At 43.3% G+C, this 15,579-nt stretch overlaps 1 protein-coding gene across 1 annotated transcript in view; it reads right to left on the reverse strand.

Moving 5' to 3' along the window:
• Positions 1-8,873, reverse strand: part of ETFA (electron transfer flavoprotein subunit alpha) — a 29,488-nt gene extending 20,615 nt beyond the window's left edge. Inside the window, exons 1-4 of the mRNA XM_071441774.1 lie at positions 8,781-8,873; positions 2,972-3,121; positions 1,144-1,225; positions 954-1,036 (exon numbers count right to left, since the gene is read on the reverse strand). Coding sequence (XP_071297875.1) covers positions 954-1,036; positions 1,144-1,225; positions 2,972-3,121; positions 8,781-8,819 — 354 coding nt within the window. The 5' untranslated portion in view covers positions 8,820-8,873. The remainder of the gene's footprint in view (positions 1-953; positions 1,037-1,143; positions 1,226-2,971; positions 3,122-8,780) is intronic.
• Positions 8,874-15,579: the final 6,706 nt, after the last annotated feature.

Here is a 15,579-nt window from a genome sequence, read left to right on the forward strand (position 1 = left end):
AGTGGGAAGAAGGATAAAAAGAGCAGCAGAAATTATGAAGAAATCAATGATAAGATGATTATTTGCTTTTTGTCTGCCTCCTAATCTGGTACAAGAAAAAAAGGCCCAGGTCTGAAATCTTCACTCACATGAAGCACTCAAAAATGGCAGTGTAAGAAAAAGCCATTAACTCCTATGACACTGCAGTTAAAAAAAAAGAAAGAAAAAAAAATTTAAAACCTAAGGCTTAATTTCTCCTAGCAAAAACAGAAGCATATGGATTGCTATTGATTGGAAGTGAAAGCAGGCAGATGGAAGGCCGATGTCTACTCGTCCTACAGCGGCAAGATTTCTGCAAGATCCTTTTCCTCTAACTTACTGCACCACAATGCTGCCCAGATTCTTAGTACTGAGGCTCTTCATGTACTTATAAATACATTAAAAAAAAGTTTTGTAAAATAAAAATTGTATTTTCACTACAAACCATCCTGGCTGGAACTTAGCTCTGCGTTATTTATATATGTTTACAGACATTTTAATGCACGTGACTTATATTACAGATGCAAATCCCACTCCAAAAAAAAGTTTGCTTCCAATAGGTTTGCCCACTCTCATTTCAACATGCAAATAACAGATTTTTCATCCCAATTTGGTGTGCTTTTCCTTACAATTTTCATGCTTTCAGATCACTTAATCTGGTTTGCCTTATTGCACATTTTGCTTTGTGTCCATAGGATTGGCTGGTTACCACAGATTATTTCTTCTACACTGTTTTTTTCACATCAGCTCATAAAAGAACTCAAACATGAATCATGAAATCTAAGACTTTTTAAGCAAACAATTGTAAAATAGTTTGCAAATGCAGAACTGTGCATGGCTGATCTCTCTCAGGCCTTAGATTATTCACACTCTTACATACAACAGTGTCTGTCTCTTTTCTACAAAAACTTTTTGATGCTCTTTGATCTACTCACCTTCCCAAAGGCAGATGCTCCGGCACAAATGTGGGTGTAATTGAATTTTTTATGAGCTTCCACAATCAAGGGAGTCAGCTCCTCTGAGAATAAAAATACATTGCTCAGAATTTACAACCATCCTATTTCCAGTCACAAACACAAATACATAAATAAATTTCTTTTGTGAATAGCTAAGAACAACTCTCACCTGCTAGAAATCCCTTGTACACATCATGCTGAGCCACGAGAACTTTTGCAACACCCTGCACTTTGCTGAGTTCTGATGCTACCTGTGATTACAAGGAAATTATTATTAGTTTGTGTTTTAACAGGCACCACAAACATGTAACAAGGGAGTCCCCACTGCTCACAGTCTACAGATTCAATAAAACCAGAACCAAAAGTACATGAATTTCAAAATCAGAACAGACCTGAACAGAATAAAATGCAGGCCTTCTGATCCACAGCACAGCTCCTTATGGGATCATGAAATGAATTTGTCAATCAGAGAACTACGGAGCAAATCAGCCTCAGGAAAACTTGCCTCACCCTTGCCTCCTGCATGCAGGGCTCCACAGCAACCCCAGCACTTCTTACAGCAGCCAGCAACAGCCACACTGGAGGATTATTGCTCAGTATTCCAACACAATCACCAAGGAACAAATCCTACTTTAAGTTCAGTCAGTATCTACCACACAAACAAATACAAATGTATAATGCTCTTATGATTTTTGTCCAAATTCTAGGAGCAACCCTTTGTTTGCATCTGACTTTTTGCCCACTGAAGCAATGTGTATTTTCAATTTATATTTATGCATTTTTTTCGTTTGAATTGGCACAAGTGAAGTTTAAATGATAAAAGGGTTACTACAGATCAGAGAGAAGAGGACTGACAGCAAGGTCTGGAGACCACATGCATCGTCCAGAAACAGAGTAGTTTTACTGAGTTTGATGAGTATCAGTTTACCCTCAAAAATTAACAAAAGGAAATCAAGAAAAAATCCCTAGTAGCTGCTGCAGAATATCTGTTTGAGTCACTGGCTCTTAAATAAAAATCTCTAAACCTTCATTTTTTATAAAATATTTTTCCCACCATAACACACAGACTCCATATATTTAGCATTAAAACAAACAAACAAAAAATTCACAATCATTTTTCTCCTACATAGAATAAGGAAAATTAAAGACACACATGTCAGGCAATTATGTCTTTTTTCCTTTTTAATTTTCTTGATTTAGACAAATATTTGCTTCATCTCCACCTCAAACACCTGAATAGCTACTGAGGTTTCTCCACCTATTTGTGAATAAGCTGCTCTAAGTATGCCTTCTTCATGAGCTACTACATGTTGCTTTCAAAATAACAGTGCATAAACAGTATGTAAATATTAGGCATAGTTTTTTGTGCTTCTACTGCTCACACAACACAAAGTCATGTTGGAATAAAAGTGCCACTAATGTACTAATTATATTGTCTCTAGAATTGGCACATCAAAATGACACTAAAAATGCACAGCTAATGTACAAGGAGCTTTTTACATACGTGAGCTGTGTGATGAAGTCAAGAAGCACTAAATTCAGTATTTCAGGTTGCAAACACTCTCTGCACAACTAGTGATTGGTTAGTAACAGCAACTTGCTCAAAAGCCCAATTTCTCACTGTTGTTTCACTTCTGCTGGTTTCCATTTAAACAAGCAAAAGCTTCTTTCCAAATTCTTAGCACTGCAATGTTTGTCATTTAAACTTTACAGAGATAGATCTTGTTTTCAAAGTTAATTGTCCTTTAGTCCCATAAAAATTTGCTTGCTCAGGCATGTAACAGCCATTATTGATACCGTCCCCTGTGAAATGAAATCTATATCCGTATTTTCTCTTTAGAACAGAAGCAGTTCCAAGTGCAGGACTTTTCTGGCAGATTAGCAACTCCTGGCACGGTTTCTCCTGACTACAGATTATTTTTCAGGCTGCTTGAGACGCTGCCAAGTGTTGTTTCACTGCATCTTTATTTCATTGGTATGAAAATAGCATTTCCTACCTTGTCACAGCTGGTACCAGCCACCAGACAGGAGACCTCCCCTCCCAAGCCCTTTGCTGCAGTGATGGTGTTGAGGGTGATGCCTGAGAGGGACTCATTGTTGTGCTCTGCCACCACCAAGGTGCTCTGGGATCTCCGCAGCACCGACGCCTGCAAAGCAAGGGAGAAACTTGCATTGAAATAAAAACCAGTGGGAAACTTGGCTTTGAAATAAAAACCTGCTCCTCTGGGCATCCAAGGCTTCACAGAAATGCATCACTCATAGTCGTAAAACACTGCTAGGCTCATTCTAGATAATTTTTATTATTAAAGAGAATCCATAGGGTGATACAAAAAGGAAAGGACAAACCCACTTGACTTCAGCTTGTCTGTAACATGCTGTGCTTAAACTGAAACTCCACAGGAAAATACTGAACAAAATTAAGAAAAAACATTTTAACACATTACATTCAAGCTCAGTTGATCAACATAACTAAGTGCCTTAAAGACTGAGGATTAGACAAGGAAATAAACAGTGGCAAATAAATGTTTACTTGGTTTTCTAGGGTGTTCTCTGGCAGTGTTTTATTAGAAGTTTTAAACAAAATCTAGCTACAGAACCCACTTTTATATTTAAAGGCAAAATGTTATGCAGTGGCTGAATGAAAATTAAGCAGGAGCAGCTGACAGCCTGAAAACACACTAGGAGAAATCTTTACAGGCACCAGGTTCACTTTTCCCTCTTTTCCTTCAAAACATTTGAGCACTTAGGCTACCACCACAATTTAATGGTCCTTAAATAACAGCTTTGACCAATTCACCATTCATACACAAACTTGAGCTTCTAAAGCAAAAATGAAAGAAACAAAAAAAAAAGGCAAAAAACTGTCCTAAAACCAAACCAAAATATTCTAAATTCTGGGACCTTCCTCTCTAATATTCAGGTGTGAAAAGCCTTATTCCTCCAAGACTAATACTAGAGTAGAGAAAACATTTTGGATAGGAACAGGAAAATTGTCCCTCAAGTGTTTGTTTACCCCACATAAAGCCCCACTGAAGACTTGAGCGATGATCAGTGTAGGATGGAACACGTGCAAAACCAAGTAAATTCATTAATATAACCAAGAACAAATACTAACACAACCCTGAAGATGCACAGCCAAACACGACTTTTTTAAATTTACATTCAAACCCCATCTCCCCTCATGCCAAACACGCACTTGCCTACAACTTCAAATATAAAAAGCTTCAGAAAATGTGAGAGGCTAAAATTTGCATCTGGACTTCAACCCCACAAAGCCTACCAACAAACTGAACTTCAAACACAGAAAGCAAATCCCAAGGACTTCCCTGAAGCTAATCACAGTGCACAAATAAAAAAATACAAAGATAATTTTTTGCAGAATCTGGATCAGAATTTGTCCTTCTGATTAAAACAATAAGGATTCTTGTAGAAGTGCTCTGCATTTAATCTCTTATGCTTAAGGTTAAGCATAATGCTTATGCTTGCTGTCATTAAATATTCCAAGCTCCTTTGAAACCAATTGCCAGTAACAAAATATTTACTGCCACTATAGATCAGATGCTGTATTTTTGATTTCACACATCATCTGCAATAAAAGTTATGAAATTTTAGTCACAATTTGAAGAATAAATCCATGCCTTTGTGGCAAAAAGCCCACTCTCCAATGATTTACAGTTGTGTCATGGGGTAAAATGGACCATACTCCTGGAAAATCCTCAAGTTTTCAAATTTCCAACTGGAGACACATGCATTTCAAACACACATTTATTTCTGCCTATATTATCATTTTTTCCCTAAATAGCACCATCATTCTGTCAAACCATAAACTGAGAAATAATTGGTTTTTAACCAAAAATAATATGAGCAATAGAAGTTGCTTAAGCAGGCTATTACAGCATTAATCAGGTATTATTTCTAAACCAATAATCCCACATTTTATATTTGTAGGAACATACACAATATGCACACCAGAAGGTTACTTCATGGATGACATTTCTGAACATAAAGACAAGAACAGATTTAAAATAAATTTAAAGTCACATTATATATTATGGGTAAAAATCTAGATGACAAACGAGATTTGTATGTGAGTCTGAGTTTTATATACTAGGACACATTAAATAATTTTCTCTATAAACAAAACCAAACCAAACTGACTTTTGTTTGTTATAATAAAGAATCTGCAGTAAAACCAGAGGGTAATTCATCCAGTCATATGGTCCTGAAAACGAAGAAGCTGCAATGAGTCAATGATAGGACAAGTGGTTATTTTGATGCAGTTACTGCCCAGCTGCACGTGTGGAGAACAGCCCATCACTGCCATCACTGCTGCTCTTGGGCAGGATGCCTAAATAAAATAGGAAGGGCCTAAATAAAATAGGAAGGTAGAGAATAAACCTAACCAGCTGGCAGCAAGGAAAGAAAGCACAAGAAATAAGACACACAGATCAATTAAACTGTTGAAAATAATGCCTTAAGAAGGAATAGCACTCAGTGCTTGTGTCACAGAAGGTTCCTGGTGAAAACCAAGCTCTGGAAAATGAGGGTACCCACAGAAATCATCTCCAGATAAACATCCCACCAACTTGGGCACTGAGTAGCTTCTGCAGCATGACAGCAGGTAATGACATCCCAGCCACAGGGAGGTAGAACTGGGAAGTTTCTTTTCCTCAAGTTTAGGTACAAATCACACAAATCACAGCTACACACTTTATGTTTCCTCTACAGCAGAAACATCTGCACCTCCTCTCTGGTGGAAACTCTGGACAGTGACTCAGTTTATACCAAAACATTTGTGAATGAAAACCACCCAGAATTTCCAACTTCCCCTTCCCTCCCCAGTATTTACTATAGAGCAAACTTGGCCTCTGACATCCAGATGTCTAAAAGTTGCTAAGATTAACTCAGATGTGCAGTAGTGATCAATTAAGCCACTTGCAAAACAGCCACAGGTTCACTGTACTGATTGTCTCAAGTTTCCCCAAAGCACCGTGCTGCTCCCCACTGAGGAATCCATTAACATTTCCCAACCAGAGCACAAAAAACTCCAAGTACAACATCTGGATTTCTAGACTGCAGACAAAATACCAGATATTGGTCCCTGCTACTGTCCCAGTGTAACATCAGCAATGTGGGCACATCCAGTACAGCTGCAAAGGTGAAGTCAACAGCACACACAGCCAGGCACCCCTGAATGGGCACAGTGATCTGCTGTCCACACAAAGCCACTGCAAACTGAGCATCTCTGCCAGCACACAGACAGGCTTCCTGAACAGCACACGTGCCCAGCACCTCTTACATACAGATTTGCTGCTTGTATGCTAAAAACCAGCTGCACCAAGAGCTTGAAAACCCAGAGAGAAGTGTGGTAAACCCGTGCTGGCTGCCTGGGGAGATGGGTGTGCAGCAGCCGTGGCCTCTGCTGGCAGCCTGCTCCAAGGACACTCATTGACATCGGGACTGGGAAAGCAGCTCCAACCAAAACATGTGGCAGGCACAGCAACACAAGATGAGTCAGCCAAAAAGTTGTTCCAAGAAATGCCAGAGATGCAGCAGGTGAATTCTACATGGCCCCATGCTCCAAATATGCATCAATAAGAAACAGGGTGCTAGAAACTTCACGTGGGAAAATGAAGGCTGTTTCTCTTTAGAAGAGCCACTGGAAGTTACAGGAACAAAGCCAAAACAGACATTCACAAGGCAGAGCACCAAACAACCGGACCTAAAAGGTATCTCTAGAGCTGATTTTCTTAGCTGTAAAAGCAAACTGGCCAGAACATAAAATTTTAAAACTGCTTATTAGGAATTGTGGATCTCATGGAGAACCATTAACACAGAGCAAACTTCCCAAGAAAGAACTCCAGAAACTAGGAACTAGGGTATTAGTAAAGACAAAGGCTACATTCCTAAAACACAAAGCAATGCCTAATTCTATTAAGACACAATCTTGTAGCTGTAAAACTTTAACTAAATAAATCTGGTAAACTCAGAGAGAGAAGGAAACTCAAGCATATACTTCTAGAACCTCTCCAAAGACCTGGCTACAAAAGAGGTCTAAAAGACAGCTCTGTAACTCCAGGAAACACTAAAGGCATCTGAATTAAAAAGGAGCTATAACTGCAGCAAAGAACAGTGATAAAAAAATAAAACCACTTTGCAAAAACGATTTGGCAATCATAATAAAGATTTAATATTACAAAGGGATTGAAGCAGCAAGAGAAAGATGAAATACACATTAAACTTTTCCAAATACACCCCTTGCAAACCAATACTCAAAATCAACAAAGCTATTTTGAAATACAACACTGTATTTCAACACAGGGAAGTCCCTAAATCGCTTATTACCACCTCTGCACCAAGTTTTTGTGCACTTGCAGTCTCATTCCTCCTCAGTACTCCCATCTTTAAGTTGCACAAAAATTCAATTTTCCTTCCTGCTCATACTTCACAGGTTTCTCTCATCTTTTTCTCTAAACTCCACTCACTCTTGAGCTATGTTAGCAGGGCAAAACTTTTCACTTTAGAATAGTAAACAAAAACAGAGTTTGTTTGTTTCACTTCTGTCACAGACTACATTGTTACACATACACTGAAGATGCACACCATGTTTTACTGGCTTTATTTTATAGTTACTAGTTTAGATGTGTATGGCTGAAAACCTAGCAGCTGAACTCCCACGTCCAGGCCACGGAACTGAACTGTGCAGTGAGCATGTGAGTACTATTTACACAGCAGTACCATATGATTCAGAGACCATTGAGACCTTTGCTCTACAAAGCCTGCAGCGTAACAACTGAAACATGCCTATGATTACAACAGTAAGAATTTTCTGCTAATTCAATCATGTCTGACCTCTCTACCTTTGCTCATCTTTTAAGAGATTTTTATCACCTGAAACCATTTAATATATGCATAACTACTATTTTAGAGCTGTACTGAACTGTAGTACGTGTAAAAGCCTTGAAGAGCTCAAAAAGAGACTTGCAAGACTTAAAGTTGTTTACAAGGGCTATTTATACACAGTTCTAGTGGAGGGGGCATCTCCTAGCGCACAGTAAGAGATTGAACAGATATTCGGGGACATCTCATCAATCATCTACCCCAATTAACCTTGAGTTCACCTAGACCTTGGTAACACAGCCACGCTAACACGCCAAGCAGCAAATGGCCTTCAACAGCCCAGTACTCCTCCCAGCTGAGCAATATGAAGGTCAAACCGGAGAAGCAACAGGTGCTTTGCATTAGCTTCATGCACAGGTTGTGACAATTAAGGCAATCACATTTCTGCACAGGTGTGACTGAAAAACGGTGGATTAACTACAATACTGCAGAAAGCCTCTCATTGAGCCACTAATATTCTTCCAGTACTCTTAAGAATTTACAGTAACAAACTTTAGAAGTTTTCTCCACCTGTTGCTCAGCTTGTCCTGCTCAAGGGTGGATACGAGCGAGCACTGCCAGAAGTTCAGGTTTTCCCTGACACCTAGGTTAGCTCTCCACAAGGGACAGCAGTCCGCAACTCCTGCCTGCCGGGACCGCTGGAAGGCCTCGTGGAACACCCTTTATCCACTCGGAAACTTTATTTTTAACAGACGGAGTGGGAGGGGAGTCCAGCCGAGAAGTCCGAGCCCGGCGGCGCGGGGCGCTCGCCTCTCAGAGACCCCCCTCGACCACCGCTGCCGGGCGGGAGGAGCTCGGCCCGCGCCCCGCCCAGCGCCCCCTTCGCCCCACAGGGCAGGGCCCGCCCGGCCGGGGCGGCGGGAAGGCCCCGCTCGGTGCGCGGCCCGGGGCTCGCCCCGCACTCACCGCCCGCCGCAGCCGCTGCGCCGCCACCGCCCGCAACATGGTTCCGCCAGCCCGCACCGCGCCGCTCTCGCGAGAGCCGGGCCGGCCCCGCCCCGCCGCCCCATTGGACCGAGCGCCGGGCCAATGCGCGGCAGCGGCGGCGCGGCCGGAACGGAGCGGAGAGCGCGGAGCGGAGCGCGCTGAGCCCCGCACGGTCGGCACCGCCCGGCTGTCTCTCCGAGCCGCCCGCTGACGCTCGCACTGCCGACTGCGTTCCCTCGCACTAATGGCTGTGTCCCCCAGCAGCGCCCGCTGTCCCCCCGCACAGCTGGCTGGCCCCTGCACTGCCCCCCGGTACAGCCGGCCCTGTCCCGCGGCCCGGCTGGCTGTATCCGCCCGCCCCGCAAGGTCCGGGCGATGCCGGAGGGCAAGAGCGAAGTTGCCGCTGCCGTAGGGGGCCCGTCCCGCTCCCGCGGAGCGCCTCGAGGGGAGCGGACCCCTTCCAGCCCAAACTGACCTGGTACCAGCGCCGGCCTCCTCCGGCCGCCTTTGCGCGGTTCCCCTGCACTGCTTCCGCAAAGGGTTACAGCCTTGAAAGAGAAGAAAACATCAGAGAGCAGAGTTATGCCTTCAAATGCCGGTGCTCCTTGCCAGATCCTATCCTAAGCCAATGAAATGTGCCTTGCGAAGAGAAAGGAGAAGCCTTATTTAATTTACGGCTGTGGAGGCAACAGCAGCCGGGGAGACTCCAGCCCCCGCCTGTGGCTGCCCGTGCGCTGCCAGATCCCCCGGCCGCGCTCCCCGCACCGCGGGCGCAGCAAAGGCAGGAGGGATAATGCAGGGACGGAGTGCGGGGCACGCTCTCGAAAGGCCAGATGTCACCGTGCTTCCCAAATGTCGCGCCCCACCAGCTGTCCAAACCACACCTCAACTTCAGTCAGGTACCACGAGCCCTGGATGGCATCCTCTGACCACGACAGATTTCTGGCTGCCTCACCCACACCCCTGTGCTTGGCCCCAAGCAACATTAGGCAATAGCTCATGAGCTCTGAATAATTTATAGATCTATTTTATTATTATTCTGATTTCCCAGAACCAAGGCAAGACATCTTGTGCCTGCCCCTTACATGGCAGCAGGGTGCTCCAGGGATCAGACTGAGACTTGCTGGTTTTCCATACGTCTGTACTTTTTTCTGGGTGGTAAGGAGAGGGATTTAAAAATCAATGAAGCAAAATGTTTCAGACCAAATTCACTATGCTATGAGCTATGGCTCTCTGAAAACCTGATGTCCTGGAGAAGCTGGCAGGAGCTGCCACAATGGAGCAACTGGTCCTGCCAGCCCAGGAGCCCCAAGCACACATGGATTTGGGATGCTCCAGGATGGAATTCCCATCACAGAAATCACAGGATAGTGAGCCACTAATGCAGTTTTTTCCTTCCCATCCTGAAGTGGTTTAGAGTGTAAAAAAACCCCAAACATCCCCCCCACCCCCAGCAATTGTGGCCATTGGATTGTTCCTCCAAGAATCAGCGGAGATCTTCAGCACATCAGTGATTCGTTCTGCATTGCTGGGTCGCTGCATAAGAAGGCAAAAGGCAGACTGATCAAAAATGCTCTTCGACTTTGCCACAGTCTTGGCACTGAATCACCTTTTAAATTTATTCTGCCATGTGATTTTCACATCAGATGCCAAAAAGTGCTGCTTTACAGCAAATGGTAACCAGGTCCAGCAACTCAAGCATCTAAATGGACAATTTACTTCGTCTCAAATGTCTCTAGAATAGAGGAAAAGCAGCTGTCCTGCATATTACAGCTCCCTGGCCCCAGAGCAGAACCTTAACTCCTCAAGCCCCAAAGGAGGGCTGTGAAGGGAAGAGCTAAAGGAGGTGGCAAACCTCCTTCGGGGCCTGTGCCTGATTATAAGGATTAAAGTAGCTCCAGGGCTGCTCTGACTTCTGCCTGGTCTGGCTCCACCCTTCAGTCCCAAAAGAAGGAAGAAAACAAAATGAGTGTTTGGAGCTGCCTGTGCATCGGCCGATCTGTGCGAATGACCAAGTGAAAAAACTAAATTGTTTAAATGAGGATGAGGGGGGAAATGGTTTTGCAGAAACCACAGTACCCTGGGAGGGGTTTAAAAAGAGGATTAATATTTGCTGTGGCTCTTTATCACCAGTTTGAATGATGGTTAAGGTGCAGTGTAACTCTTCAGAGATGTGGAGTTTTATACAGTGTAGAAATCCCTACCTGCATCCTAGGAAATCCAACAAATCAACAGCAAAGGCAAAATAAGAACATCCTAGGCATCCTTAATTTGCCCATTATGTCTTTTTAATTGGGGTGTTTTACTCATTAAAAGCATGGCATGTAATTTCATAATCCTATTTTAGGCTCCAAAACTAAGCTTCCAACCTGCACATCTCATGCAGATGAAATCTTTACAACAAACATACACCTAAAAACCCCAGACCACAAGAATAAACAAAATGATCTCGTTCAAGTTGGGGCTTTACTGCCTCACACTAAAACAAAAGTGAGCTGCTATCAAAATGAACCAAATGCATCATAGCCAATAATAGATTGATCCATTTGCTGTGTGTCTGGCTTCATAGCACACACATCATATTTTCATGAACAGGGTGATATTGCTGCTCTTCAGGTCAGATTTTAAGGGGTAGCATCACCAATTCAGAGACATGACAGGCTTTTTATTATATTTTCTGTTTATAATTTTGATTCAAATCCTCAGCAACACTTCAGATGCACAAATCCTTATTGAAACTGGCTTGATGCGGATTACAGCCTGAAGCACAAAGGAAGTCTTTATCACTTATGGCCAGTGTTTTAGGAGCTTATAACTGTAATCAGGTAGGGATTATATCAGCATGATCCATACAAGCTGAACGATGGCAAAAAGCTTTTTTCTATTTGACCTTCCCATGACAATAATAGAAATGGAAAACATGCAACAAACAGATGCTGCTGAAGTAGAATCACTGTCCACTGCAGGCAGAAATTACTACTTTGTATTTTGAAAGAAAAATTAGTCATTAATTAGTGGAAGCAGATCCTTGTATGGTGCATTGTTATCCAGGATTATTTCATTAGGATCTGCTGACCTAATTTCTGCATTGGAAAGAGAATTACATTTTTTCACACTATTGGGATTGGGGAAAAGAAAAAATAATAACATAGATTATTCAAACTTCTAAAAATATGGTTGCAAACAAGGAGAGGTACCTGTATTGATACGTCTACAGAAGCCAAATGAAACAAGGACCATTACAAATATGTAACGATGTCTTCCCTGGAATCGGATTTTGGTTTTCTTAAAATACATAATTCCTAATTAAAACATATGGAATCCAGCTAATACAGCCTCATGACTAAGGGATTTAGTGAAGAGCAGGAATTTTTTTTATTACTGCTATGATGGTCCCTCTGTCACAGGTCATCCTTAGCTTACTCCTCCTGCAATCACCCTGGGGATAGCTGACTCAGATAAATTAAAAGAGCTTCATTTGGGAAGCTTCCCCAGCACACGAAAGGATTCGCCTCCTAATCTGTCAAAATCCAATAACGTTAAAGCAACTGCAACCTGCTGACAGCTCAGCAGGGCCCCAAACCAATGGGCAGGACCCACAGCCCAGCCCCGGACAGGACTAACACCCACCTTGGAAGCAGCAGCAGGAGAGGTTTCTGCTGCTGAAATAGTTTATGCCCAAGTGCTGTGAGCTCACAGGGTCCGAGTGGTTCAGCCACCCCAGGATGTTGCCAGTGACCCCTCACCCCCTCAGAAGCTGCACACAAGGAGGGACGTGTGTCCCCAGAGCCCTGCCCTCTGCCCCTCATCAGCACTGGCACAAAGGCTCATCTCCACATGTCTGACATTGAAGGTCCTTGCTAAGAGCCCACCACAGGTGTGCTTAGTGCTCTGCTCAGATCACCTTGCAGCCACTCACCTGCATGGCTCAGAGCAGCAGCTGCTCTTTCATGAGGCCTTATGGAAGCCTGTGGAAGGGGACAACGCCACAAGCCCTGTTTACAAAGTGCAGGACAGAGGAAAGAGCTCCCTCAGAGCTACCCCATAGCAGGGACATCTTCTAATACTGAGCCTACAAAACCACAGACAGGTATTTTCTCTTTTTTATGAACTACTCTCCCTTGCTAATCATCTCCATGTACCAGTCAAGTAAGAAGGAAGCCTGGGAGTAACATCAGTTTGCATATTCCTAACAAGATCACCCAAGAAGTTCAAGAAACCCTTTCTACCAAGCTCACAGGCAAGATGGGACCCTCATAACCTTCTGAAAGCAAAGGCTCAGGTTACCTTGGAAGGCAGCTTGTCCTGCCTAGGAGTGCTGGTGGTTTGTGGAGGACAAGAGAAACAATGCTGGTGAGAAGAGCTCTGCTGCCCTCCCAGTGCAGACAGCTGGATGGGGTTTTAAGACCTGCCAACCTCCTTCTGCCATGCAGCTCACCTTGTTGTCAATGGCAGATATGTGTAAAATTCTCTGACAGGTTGTACCAGCAATATTTTTAAAGGGGTAGCTGTGGTTTTTTGCCATTACACTGCTGGTAAGGAATCCAGATGCCACTGCATTCCCACTCACACCAGCCCAAGCCGTTCCTGCAGCAGCAGGAACAGTCACTCCAGGGGAAAAACTCTTTCCCTGCCTCTAAGGACTTTTCAAGGAAAGTTGCTTTTTCCTTTTTTCTTTCTGTTTCAGCTCAGTCAATAGCACTTTTGTGTAAGCACAGAGCTGCAGCAGGCCTTGTTTTCAGTGTTTTGGAACCTGCTTGATTTTTGATATTTTTATTGCAGAGCCCATTAGGGAGGAGAACCTTTTGGTGAGTTACCTGCCACTTATAGCACCTGGTGACAAAGGCTAATGTACCTCCTGCTTGCCCTGTCACAAAGTCTAAGATGAAGTCTACAAAGTCTGCAATTTACCCATTGCCTTTAATCCTGCAGATAACAGCATAACGAGATCCAGTATCTGGGGGCTGAACCTAAACTATACACTTAGGTGTCCATTCCAGTGAAAGTAGTTCACAGGCAGGATGTGAGAGCAAGGCAGCCTCTCCTGTACTGGCAGGTGACACCAAGACCAAATGCATCTCTGGAAGAGATGACTGAGGTCAACCATAAATTAACAGGCTCATTTTGAGGGAAAAAAGAATAATTCTGTGTCCAATTGCATGGTCTGATATGAAGGAGACCAGAGGAGATGGGCCAATAAGTCTTTTCTGCACTCATGAACTTTCTGAATCTTTCTTATCCGGAGGGGAAAAATGGCAAGGGCTCCCTTTGCCATGTTACCATGGCTGACTCTTAATCACTAGCAGGGCTGGCAGTAGCTGTTGTGCAACACCACTTTCCCCAGCACTGGGCCCTGTTCCCCTGCAATGCTCCCAACCCCTGCTGGTCTCAGAAGAATTGAGCCCAAAGCTCCACATAGCAATTCAAATGCATCACCAGACATTAGGCCACCGGGTTAACCACTGTTTAATTTCGTCACATTTGTTTGTGAGTTATGTACGTGCCTTTCTTTTGTCAACATCTCCTTTTAGAAAGGATATTGATTTTGTTTTCAAAGGCTCTCGAAAATAAAATGAATGACTACATTCTAAGGAAGAGTCATTTTCTCAACAGCTGTAAATAATTTATTGTTCGCAACCCACCCAGATCAAAAGATACTTCATCAACTGATGTGGCAAAATCTGGTGCAAGCTGCATTTCTATTATCTCAGATCCAATTAACCATTTGGAGCAGACTAAAACATAACTAGATCAATCCAGAATCAGATTAATATCCAATCCATAATCACATTAATCACAATCTGTCCATAATTAGCCATCAGATAATCCCATTGGACAGGAGGTGACATGCAGTATCCCATTATCTCATTAATTATCTATTTTCAGTATCAGACATTGTGCCCAAACACAAGGAAATGTTTTTAAAGGAAAATGGATAGGGAATTCTCATTTTGCTACATCTTCCCCATTGAAGCTCCCAGTGTCTCAGTCTTGGAGTTTTACAACATTTCTTTGTTTTGCCGTATTCTGCTAGGACCAAGGGAGGTTTTTTGAGAGACATCATCTTTTTAATAAAATATTACTATCTTAGGAAGATGGATAAATGAAACATTTGTTTCATGTGAAGAAGTTTGTGAAAGAAAGAAAACTCTTCATCAAAGGTTTTAATGGTAACATGATAACAATAGCTTTGCAATGCTAAATCTTATTGCAGATGGTTCTTGTCCTTTTTTGTAATGTAAGTGAAATTGCGTTCCATCTGTTTTAATTTTATAATGGACTTAATCCACGGTTGGCTCTGAAAGAATCAGCATTTACTGCCTTTGCAATCTGCTGCAACCAAAAAAAATTGTTACCGTTTCCCCCTTCTAGAGGGAACTTGTACATCTATTGGGGAGCAAACCCCAGAGCTGCTCTGCAGAGAGCAGGGAGCACCCTTAGGCAGCCTCAGCCCGTGGCCAGCAGCCCCTGCCAGCTCCCACACCAAACCCGACTGGAGCTGCTGCAGAAGAGGCTGGAATCTCTGGGCACTGGGTGGAGGAGAGCGAGGAGGAATCAGTGTGGCAGGAGAGATTGCTCTTGGCTTTGACCAGAAAATGCTTCCAGCACTTCTAAGTTACCTGAATGCAGTGGTCCAGAGGTGCCTCCTGGACTGAATTATTCCATGATTTCATGATGTGCTTTCCCTTACCCTCCCTCACCAATTATTGTACAATTAACCTGTTTGTAAAACATGCGGTATCAAGCTGGTTCAATGCCTCATGGCATTACCTGTAGT

Source organism: Agelaius tricolor, unplaced genomic scaffold, assembly GCF_023055355.1.
Source record: "Agelaius tricolor isolate 1412-34295 unplaced genomic scaffold, bAgeTri1.0.p SCAF_16, whole genome shotgun sequence".
Classification (NCBI taxonomy): domain Eukaryota; kingdom Metazoa; phylum Chordata; class Aves; order Passeriformes; family Icteridae; genus Agelaius; species Agelaius tricolor.